The sequence below is a fragment of the Lithobates pipiens genome, unplaced genomic scaffold, assembly GCF_037356315.1.
Source record: "Lithobates pipiens isolate NorthernLeopardFrog02 unplaced genomic scaffold, aLitPip1_a1.2 Scaffold_23, whole genome shotgun sequence".
NCBI classification, from domain to species: domain Eukaryota; kingdom Metazoa; phylum Chordata; class Amphibia; order Anura; family Ranidae; genus Lithobates; species Lithobates pipiens.
Window position 1 is genome coordinate 48678376 of NW_027507785.1, and position 11042 is coordinate 48689417.

At 47.1% G+C, this 11042-nt stretch overlaps 1 protein-coding gene across 1 annotated transcript; it reads right to left on the bottom strand.

Annotated features, from left to right (window-relative positions):
* Positions 1-902: 902 nt before the first annotated feature.
* Positions 903-8208, bottom strand: LOC143926948 (natural cytotoxicity triggering receptor 3-like). The gene is made up of 4 exons (XM_077450978.1): positions 8096-8208; positions 7374-7730; positions 2115-2219; positions 903-1998 (listed from the first exon to the last, which is right to left on the bottom strand). The coding sequence occupies exons 1-4, from the start codon at positions 8139-8141 to the stop codon at positions 1895-1897; spliced, it is 612 nt and encodes a 203-aa protein (XP_077307104.1). The 5' UTR covers positions 8142-8208; the 3' UTR covers positions 903-1894.
* Between the last annotated feature and the right edge of the window lie 2834 nt (positions 8209-11042).

The window sequence follows — 11042 nt, forward strand, 5'->3', positions numbered from 1 at the left end:
TCAGGTACCCCCAGCAGAGTCAATCCTTACATCAGTTGCCCCAAGCAGGGTCAGTCCTTACACCAGTGTCCCCAGCCTCAGTCCTTACATCAGTGTCCCAGGCAGAGCCATGGTTACCCCCCTGTACATAGTTGCCCCCCTCCCCCTGTACATAGTTACCCATATCCCCCTAGTTACCCCCAGTACAAAGTGTGGTATACGCAAAATAGTGGGCATGGCTTAAATGGGCGTGGCTCAAAGGGGTGTGGTTAGAGTCTAAAATGAAGAAGGGATGGAGAGCGAAAGGGGCAAAGGGGGCAAAAGGAGGGGAAATGGGGAAAGGGGGGAGAGGGATGGAAAGACAGCAGCCCCACATCCTACACCACAATAGAAATATGTGTATTCCAGAGTTTAACAATCAGCAGATAGTTATATTTTCAAACACCTGGCGTTAGCGCTTCAATCATCCCGGCATTATGGTTGCTATGGTGTCAGGATGATTGAAGCACATTTTTTCTATTATTACATTGTAATATAAAATTAAATAATTCAACTCACCATAATGCAGAATCAGTGGGACCGCTGAGCATGTCACCTGCCACGTCGCCTGCCACGTCGCCTGCCACCAGCAGAGCCTGTCCTTGCATCAGTTGTCCCCAGCAGAGTACGTCCTTCATCAGGTGTCCCCAGCAGAGTCCGTCCTTGCATCAGGTGCCCCCAGCAGAGTCCGTCCTTGCTTCAGGTGCCCCAGCAGAGTTCCCCTGGTACATAGTTACCCCCCCTGTACATAGTAACCCCCGTGCATAGTTATCCCCCTGTACATAGTAACCCCCCTGTGCATAGTTACCCCCGTGCATAGTTACCCCCTGTACATAATAACCCCCCTGTACATAGTAACCCCCCATACATAGTAATCCCCACGTACATAATTAACCCCCCTGTACATAGTTACCACCCTCCCCCTGTACATTACAGTTATATCACTGCTGGCCTGGGCTTTACACAGAGAGGGACAAGAGCAGAACAAACTCCACGAGTGGCGCCATGTGTTCATAGGAGAGAGGAGCTAACCCTGTCTTCACAATTGTGAAGAGAGAAGCCGATTCATTGGCTGCAGGGATCGAGCCCCCTCCCCTCGCCACTGAACACTCGCCAGGTGAACAATCTAGCAGCGGCGCCGGTGGACATTTTGCTGGAGCTAACTGCTGCAAAGCCAAACATTCCTGATTTCCCTGGACAAAAAAGTCAAAATTTCAAATCGGGACGGCCTCTGATCAAGACAAGGGTCCCAAAATCGGGATTGTCCCGGGAAAATCGGGACTGTTGGCAATAATGCACTCTCTGTCCTGATCGGGAGTCTTTTCATATTAAAAGCCGGGTAATCTTGTTAACACGGTAACTTGGGCAACCCCCGCCCCTCAGTCTCGATCTGCAGCTCCTCCCCCACGCTGCGAGGATGACATCAGTGGCCAGGCTGGAGGCCTGGGAGAGGACCCCCCAGGATGATTAGTGCCTCTGCCCTGCCAAAGGTACCATAGGACTGCGCAAGGGAGGTTTGCATTAAAAGGGGCACTGTGTTAAGTAAGGGAGGCGCTGTGTGGTGTAAAGGGGGTGTAAAGAAGCTCTGTGTGGTGTAAAAGGGAGCTGTGTGGTGTAAAGTGGCACTGCGGAGTGTAAAGGGGCACTGCATGGAGTAACAGGGGTGTAACGGGGCACTGTGTGGTGTAAAGGGGCACTGAGTGGTGTAAAGGGGCACTACGTGATGTAACAGTGGTGTAAAGGGCCGCTGTGTGGTGTAACAGGGGTGTAAATGGGCACTGAGTTGTGTAAAGAGAACTACGTGGTGTAAAGGGGCACTACGTGGTGGAAATTTTGCTGACCGGACCTCTGTCAATTTTAATTCAAGACCCCTGGTCTATACCATTTTCTCCTCTGAAGGTGGAGCGTTTGGTTGGGAGAAAGTCATGTTGAGTCTAACTTCACATTGTTTACTCTCCCGTTGATTCTCATTCTTCTTATCTGCAGGACAATATATATACAAATACATAAATCTCTCTGTATATAGAGTATATAAATGAAATAAACAAAAAAGAGAGACATTCAATAGAAGGGGCACAGGGGAAGAGTCAACTCACCTCCACTGAAACAGCAGACAGACAGGGCAGCCAGGACCACCAGAACCCCCAGGACCATTCTAATGATATTCTGGACGGTGTATGGGGGAGGTCCAGAAACTGAGGCTGATGTTAAAACACAAAGGATGGAAGATGTATAAATAGATGTGTTCTGTTTCTGGAATAACTGTCACTCAAAACCCAGAATATCTCCTATACAATGAGTCCACCAGAAATTCTGCTCTTCACTTCCCTCTTCTCCACCCCCCACCCCCACTCTGCCCCCCCCCCTTCTCCATCCCCTCCAACTCTGCTCACCCCCTCTTCTCTATCCTCACCCCAACTCTGCTCAGCCCCCCCTTCTCCATCCCCTCCAACTCTGCTCACTCCCTCTTCACCATCCCCACCCCAACTCTGCCCACCCCCCCTCTTCTCCATCCCCTCCAACTCTGCTCACCCCCTCTTCTCTATCCTCACCCCAACTCTGTTCACCCCCCTTCTCCATTTCCTCCAACTCTGCTCACCCCCTCTTCTCTATCCTCACCCCAACTCTGCTCACCCCCACCTCTTCTCCATCCCCTCCAACTCTGCTCACTCCCTCTTCACCATCCCCACCCCAACTCTGCTCACCCCCCTTCTCCATCCCCTCCAACTCTGCTCACCCCCTCTTCTCTATCCTCACCCCAACTCTGCTCACCACCCTCTTTTCCATCCCTCCAACTCTGCTCACCCTCTCTTCTCTATCCTCACCCCAACTCTGTTCACCCCCACCTCTTCTTCATCCCCTCCAACTCTGCTCACCCCCTCTTCTCTATCCTCACCCCAACTCTGCTCACCCCCCTTCTCCATTCCCTCCAACTCTGCTCACCCCCTCTTCTCTATCCTCACCCCAACTCTGCTCGCCCCCACCTCTTCTCCATTTCCTCCAACTCTGCTCACCCCCTCTTCTCTATCCTCACCCCAACTCTGCTCGCCCCCACCTCTTCTCCATCCCCTCCAACTCTGCTCACTCCCTCTTCACCATCCCCACCCCAACTCTGCTCACCCCCCCCTTCTCCATCCCCTCCAACTCTGCTCAACCCCTTTTCTCTATCCTCACACCAACTCTGCTCACACCCCCCCTCTTTTCCACCCCCTCCAACTCTGCTCACCCCCTGTTCTCTATCCTTACCCCAACTCTGCTCACCCCTCCTTCTCCATTCCCTCCAACTCTGCTCACCCCCTCTTCTCTATCCTCACCCCAACTCTGTTCACCCCCACCTCTTCTCCATCCCCTCCAACTCTGCTCACCCCCTCTTCTCTATCCTCACCCCGACTTTGCTCACCCCCCCCTTCTCCATTCCCTCCAACTCTGCTCACCCCCTCTTCTCTATCCTCACCCCAACTCTGCTCACCCCCACCTCTTCTCCATCCCCTCCAACTCTGCTCACCCCCTCTTCTCTATCCTTACCCCAACTCTGCACACCCCTCCTTCTCCATTCCCTCCAACTCTGCTCACCCCCTCTTCTCTATCCTCACCCCAACTCTGTTCACCCGCACCTCTTCTCCATCCCCTCCAACTCTGCTCACCCCCTCTTCTCTATCCTCACCCCGACTCTGCTCACCCCACCTCTTCTCCATCCCCTCCAACTCTGCTCACCCCCTCTTCTCTATCCTCACCCCAACTCTGTTCACCCCCACCTCTTCTCTGAAAAGAGGTACAGTAGTTGTACTGGAACCCTGTTATATGGCCAAGTGGCAGTACTGCTGGAGAGGGAGAGCCAGGTGGCTTGGCATTTTTCATTTGTTATTGTTTTTGGGAGAAGATCTCCTGTTTGGGCATCCAAGTGCATGTATGAACTTTATTTTGTTCCTCTCAATAAAAGTGGGCTACCATGCCCTTAAACTAAAGTTCCTGTTCACTGTGAACTTACTGAAAAGGCCTCTACCACTGAGCTAGACATCCCCCAATGTCACAAACCTTTAGCCACTGGAGTGGAAAGCTGTACACAATTTGCGCAATAATCAGGCCTTCACCATCAAACCAGCAGATAAAGTGGGCGCAGTCGTTGTGATGAATACAGGCAAAGAAATATTCCAACAACCCTAAATACTGGCATTCAGATAACCACCCAACTTTAGACACAAACTAATCAGCAGGAATCTTTATTTTGATTATGGAGTTACAAATAATGGAAGCAGACCCTGCAATAAAAAACGCTGCAAACTGTGCAACCAAATCAATCCATATAAAATCGTCACACACACAAAATGGACCAGTAAGGTCATACAACTGCACTTACCGTAATGTCGTGTACCTCATCCAATGCAGAAGATGTGGTAAAAGATCTTATGTTGGCAGGACAAATGTTGTGAACAAGGATGAATGTGAGCAAGGACTCACCATCAAGGAACATAAAGAAGATTTATGTACACCTGTAGGACATCATTTCTCACAACTGGACCACACTATAGAAGACCTCAATGTTTTAGTTCTTAATGGGAATTTTTAGAACTATCCAGTAAAGGAAAACTTTTGAACTTTTGAAGAATGATACTTCTATTTGACATGAAAGATAACAGCCTAAATTTAGATATATAGTTACATAGTTGAATAGTAGGTGAGGTCGAAAAAAAAGACATCAAAAGTCCATCAGGTCCAACCCATGCGTGTGATTATATGTCAGTATAAAGCCTTGTACACACGGTCGGAGAATCCGTCGGAATGTGTCCCATCGGACCGTGTCGTCGGATAATCCGACTGTGTGTGGTATGCATCGGACTGATTCCGTACGAATCTCCGTCGGACCCAATTTTCCAACATGTTGGAAATATTTCCCGACCAACTGGGCCGGTCGGACCTAATCCGATCATGTGTAGAGAATTTTGATCGGACCAAGTGCCACGCATGCTCAGATCAAATTCCTAAATCAAAGCTATTGGCTACTAGCCTGAATGTAGTCCCATCGTAACGAAATTACGTCATCACGTTCTGAAAGATCGGATTTTTCGCCAACTTTGTCCGACCGTGTGTATGCAACAGTTTGGGACAAGATCCGACAGACAAAATCCGACGGGCAGAATCCGACGGATTTGGTTGTGGAAATCTCCGACCGTGTGTACAGGGGCTTACACTGTATATTCTTGTATGTTGCGGTCATTCAGGTGCTTATCTAATAGTTTATTGAAACTATCGATGCCCCCCGCTGAGACCACCGCCTGTGGAAGGGAATTCCACATCCTCACCGCTCTTACAGTAAAAAAAAACCCTCTACGTAGTTTTAGTGTTCCGCTTAAAAAAAAGAAAAAAGAAAAGTCAGCAGCTACAAATACTGCAGCTGCTGACTTTTAATAATCGGACACTTACCTATCCCAGGGTCCAGCGATGCGGGGGATTGAAGCCCCGCTCGTCTCCCCCTCCGCTCATTTTAGCTGTGGGTGCCCGGCTGTGGCTTCACAGCCGGGCACTGACTGAGCATGCGTGAGCTGCACCGCACGCCATGGCTGGCTGAGCAATCATCTGGCACCTGTCACGTGTCCCAGATGATTGACAAGAGGCAGGGGGGAGAGGCGATCTCCCTTTCTGCGCAGCAGGAAGTGACGTCAGGAGCCTAGGTGACGATGGAGGCAGACTACGAGGGACCCCCTAGCAACAGGCATTTAGAGGTGAGTAAAAAAAAAAAATTCTTCTCCATATATACATTTTTATATATATATATTTTTTAAGCACATTAATACGGGCAGCACAGTGGTGTAGTGGTAGCACTCTCACCTAGCAGTAAGAAGGGTCGCTGGTTCAAATCCTAACCACAGCACTACCTGCCTAGAGTTTGCATGTTCTCCCTGTGCCTGCGTGGGTTTCCTCAGGGTACTCCAGTTTCCTCCCACAATCCAAAGACATGCAGGTAGGTTAATTGGCCTCTGTCCAAAATTGGCCCTAGTATATGAATGGGGACCTTGGATTGTGGGCTCCTTGAGGGTAGGGACTGGTGTGAGTGTACAGGGATAGGGACAATTGTAGACACTCACTCAGGTTGAACTGGATGGACTGGTGTCTTTATTCAACCTTACTAACTATGAATATTTTTTTTGTGGTGGAACTCCACTTTAAGGTTAAACCTCTTTTCTTCAAATTTTAAAGAGTGGCCACAAGCTCTGTTAAACTCCCTTCCACAAAAAAGATTTATCCCTATTGTGGGGTCACCAGTACGGTATTTGTATATTGAAATCATATCCCCTCTCAGGCGTCTCTTCTCCAGAGAGGATAAGTCCAGTGCTCACAACCTTTCCGCATAACTAATATCCTCCAGACCCTTTATTAGCTTTGTTGCCCTTCTTTGTACTCGTTCCATTTCCAGTACATCCTTCCTGAGGACTGGTGCCCAGAACTGGACAGTATACTCCAGGTGCGGCCGGACCAGAGTCTTGTAGAGCGGGAGAATTATCGTTTTATCTCTGGAGTTGATCCCCTTTTTAGTGCCAATATTCTGTTTGCTTTGTTAGCAGCAGGTTGGCATTGCATGCCATTGCTGAGCCTATCATCTACTAGAACCCCCAGGTCCTTTTGCATCCTAGATTCCCCCAGAGGTTCTCCCCCCAGTCTATAGATTGCATTCATATTTTTGCCACCCAAATGCATTATTTTACATTTTTCTACATTGAACCTGATTTGCCATGTAGTTGCCCACCCCATTCATTTGTTCAGATCTTTTTGCAAGGTTTCCACATCCTGCGGAGAAGTTATTGCCCTGCTTAGCTTAGTATCTTCCGCAAATACAGAGATTGAACTGTTTACACCATTCCCATCCTCCAGGTCGTTTATGAATACATTTAATAGGATTGGTCCCAGCACAGAACCCTGGGCTTCTTTACTTATTATGCAACAGACCACAGATCCCCTCTGTGACTACCATCCCCCCCAACCCGTCTGTAGCTCTCCCTCTGTCTTATCTCACTAACTATGCTAGTATTATTTCCATTGCCATGTACATTGGTTTGTATGTGTTTGTTTTTTCCTTTTTTTCCCTTTCCCTCAGAGATTGTGTTTTTTTTTTTTTTAATATACTGCTAAAACTTTTGTGAATCCGTACTGCTGGGACCTTGAAGAAGGGGACATACCCTAAAAGCTTGTCCTGAAAAATTGTACGTTAGTGCAAATAAAAAAAGTATCACAGACAGTACTTTTTTTTTTATATGAAATTTACATTTCCTATCTGATATCTTCTGAAGGGTCATCTCACTGTCTCATTATTGATCAGATATTGATAATTACACAACCAGGACAGTAAATACAGATCTCACCTGTCACATTGAGGAAAGTCCCATTTCCTTCTCCAGATATTTTTTGACCGTTCTCAAATATAACTTCACAGTAATACATCCCGGAGTCTGACAACTCCAAACGTTGCAGGGTGATGGCGGCCGATCGACCACGGATGAACTGATCATTGACCACACTGGAGAGTCTTCCAGAGAATTTCATATTGTTCTCAGTGACCTCCACCTTACTCCTCACCATGTGTCTGTACCACTTGTAGGACCCGGTGGAAGTGTCCATCTCTCCGATGATTCTGTAGTCACATGGTAAGGTGACCGAACTGCCCTCTGTGGCCCATATTACTGGAGTCTGCCATACATGGATTGTCTGTGATAGAAATCCTGACAGAGAGAAAAGACAGATGAGCATGATAAGACTATAGAGGAGAAATTACTGTACAAAGATCTGTACTAGATATATAATCTCTGAAAAAATACAATGGAAAGAAGGAAGGAATGAAATAAAAAAAGAAAGAAAGAAAGAAAGAAAGAAAGAAAGAAAGAAAGAAAAAAAGAAAGAAAGAAAGAAAGAAAAAGAAAGAAAAAGAAAGAAAGAAAGAAAGAAAGAAAGAAAGAAAGAAAGAAAGAAAGAAAGAAAGAAAGAAAGAAAGAAAGAAAGAAAGAAAGAAAGAGAGAAAGAAAGAAAGAGAAAGAAAGAAAGAAAGAAAGAAGGAAAGAAAAAGAAAAGATAGGTTTCTTCTTCAGACCTGGCAGGACCCCCAGTATACAGATCAGTCCAGTGATGGGGTTCATGTTGCTCTGATCGGTTCTGTTCGGCTCCCCTGAATATTCGGTATTACTGGCAGGACTCTGCGCTGAGCGGAGTGCCTGACATGGAAAGTTCTTCTTTATGGTCACCTTATGACACATGAGATATCATATAGACTTCTGGTCCACTCTCTGCTCAGACCACTTCCTTGTGATCTTTGTGTATGAGGATTCTCATATACAGCCCCCATCACCTCAAATGCCACATTCACATGTCGTGAAAATCGGAGAGTATGAAATATCTGGAATTCTGCAGCTTCTGCTTGTAGGACACTGAAAAGTCTGTGAAACCATTTCTGGTTTCAACGTATAGATACTTCCTCCATGGAGACAGTCATTATCTATGGAGGAGGCAGTAAAATGGAAATGGAGGTAGCAACGTCACTGCCCAATAAAATTGGGGTTGAAACATGTGGTTTCTCTGTGGTTATATATTTATGTTGTTATATATTATAAAGTTATTTTGGAGTTTTTTTTTATACTTTATAAGAATAGTGTGGTCTTTTATTCAAGGGGAAGGGGAGTATAGAAGGGTTGTAACAGTCAAAAAGGGTGTTATATATGGGTTACACTGGTCAAGTACTTTGACATTGGACCTCATAATTAGTGATGGACGAACGTTTCGCCCGGCGGTCGTTTCGCGGCGAATTTCCGACTTTCGCCGTCCGCGGGTTCGAACGCCTTTTTCCGTCGTTCGCCCCGGCGGACTTACGTGTTTAATGTATACAAGAACTTTAACCTTTCGTGACACGTTTATCATGTGTTACAGGACAACCAATTGAGACATGACAGCTCATGGACACTTGGACATTCCCCCTAACCTATAAATACACCCGATCCGGTGGCCATTTTACATTCTTTCTTCTGTCACTGTAGGGAAAGGATCCTGTGTGGAGTAGGGACAGAGAAAACGCTAGCTATTTGGTACACAAAAGTTCTTTTCAGGACTGGTATAGGTGTTAGGTCAGCAGCCTGAGTTTCTTTTGTCAGTTTAGATAAAGGGACAGAGCGCTGTATGCTGCTATTTTAGGGACAGCTCAGCCAGATTAGTCTTTCTTCATCATCATCATCATCATCATCATTAGCTGTTACTATCAGGTCCACAAAAGAGCTATTCCAGCTAATCGTTCCAGCCTACTCTTTTTTGCCAATTTGTATAGGGACAGGCAGGAAGCAGTGTGTCAGGCAGTGAGGATAATTTTAAAGACTTGCTGTTACTATTAGTTCCACAAAGGTTCTTTTCAGGACTGGTATCAGTGGTACGGTAATAGGCTTGTACACGTATAATATTCTTTCTTCCAAATATAGAAAGAATATTATACTTGACTGCTGCCCTTCTGCTGCAGTCTGCTAATCATTCACAACTCACTTGTTCCACAAAGCTCTTTATCAGGACTGGTAACTTGGTCTGTCTAGGGTGCTACGGTACATAGGCTTGGGTGCGGTACAGTCTGCTGTTCTGTAAGGACCGCTATCGGTCCACAATACATAGGGTTGCCGTGCACTACTGCTGACCGCTGCCCTATACTGCAGCAGTCCTTCAGCGGTATAGGGACTGACGCACAGTCTGCTAAACACTAATACACAACCTGCTTGGTCCACAAAAGTTCTTATAAGGACTGGTAACTTGGTATAGGGTGCTACGGTACATAGGCCTGAGTGCGTTACAGTCTGCTGTTCTGTAAGGACCGCTATCGGTCCACAATACATAGGGTTGACGTGCACTACTGCTGACCGCTGCCCTATACTGCAGCAGTCCTTCAGCGGTATAGGGACTGACGCACAGTCTGCTAAACACTAACACACAACCTGCTTGGTCCACAAAAGTTTTTATAAGGACTGGTAACTTGGTATAGGGTGCTACGGTACATAGGCCTGAGTGCAGTACAGTCTGCTGTTCTGTAAGGACTGCTATCGGTCCACAATACATAGGGTTGCCGTGCACTACTGCTGACCGCTGCCCTATACTGCAGCAGTCCTTCAGCGGTATAGGGACTGACGCACAGTCTGCTAAACACTAATACACAACCTGCTTGGTCCACAAAAGTTCTTATAAGGACTGGTAACTTGGTATAGGGTGCTACGGTACATAGGCCTGAGTGCAGTACAGTCTGCTGTTCTGTAAGGACCGCTATCGGTCCACAATACATAGGGTTGCCGTGCACTACTGCTGACCGCTGCCCTATACTGCAGCAGTCCTTCATTGGTATAGGGACTGACGTACAGTCTGCTAATCACTAACACACAACCTGCTTGGTCCACAAAAGTTCTTATAAGGACTGGTAACTTGGTATAGGGTGCTACGGTACATAGGCCTGAGTGCGTTACAGTCTGCTGTTCTGTAAGGACCGCTATCGGTCCACAATACATAGGGTTGCCGTGCACTACTGCTGACCGCTGCCCTATACTGCAGCAGTCCTTCAGCGGTATAGGGACTGACGCACAGTCTGCTAAACACTAACACACAACCTGCTTGGTCCACAAAAGTTTTTATAAGGACTGGTAACTTGGTATAGGGTGCTACGGTACATAGGCCTGAGTGCAGTACAGTCTGCTGTTCTGTAAGGACCGCTATCGGTCCACAATACATAGGGTTGCCGTGCACTACTGCTGACCGCTGCCCTATACTGCAGCAGTCCTTCATTGGTATAGGGACTGACGTACAGTCTGCTAATCACTAACACACAACCTGCTTGGTCCACAAAAGTTCTTATAAGGACTGGTAACTTGGTATAGGGTGCTACGGTACATAGGCCTGAGTGCGTTACAGTCTGCTGTTCTGTAAGGACCGCTATCGGTCCACAATACATAGGGTTGCCGTGCACTACTGCTGACCGCTGCCCTATACTGCAGCAGTCCTTCAGCGGTATAGGGACTGACGCACAG

Coding starts and splice junctions, on each gene's coding strand:
- LOC143926948 (XM_077450978.1), bottom strand. CDS start 8,141: ATGAACCCCATCACTGGACTGATCTGTATACTGGGGGTCCTGCCAG. Junction 7,731..8,095: donor TATACTGGGGGTCCTGCCAG/GTCTGAAGAAGA, acceptor TCTCTCTGTCAG/GATTTCTATCACAGACAATC. Junction 1,999..2,114: donor TGTCTGCTGTTTCAGTGGAG/GTGAGTTGACTC, acceptor ATTGTCCTGCAG/ATAAGAAGAATGAGAATCAA.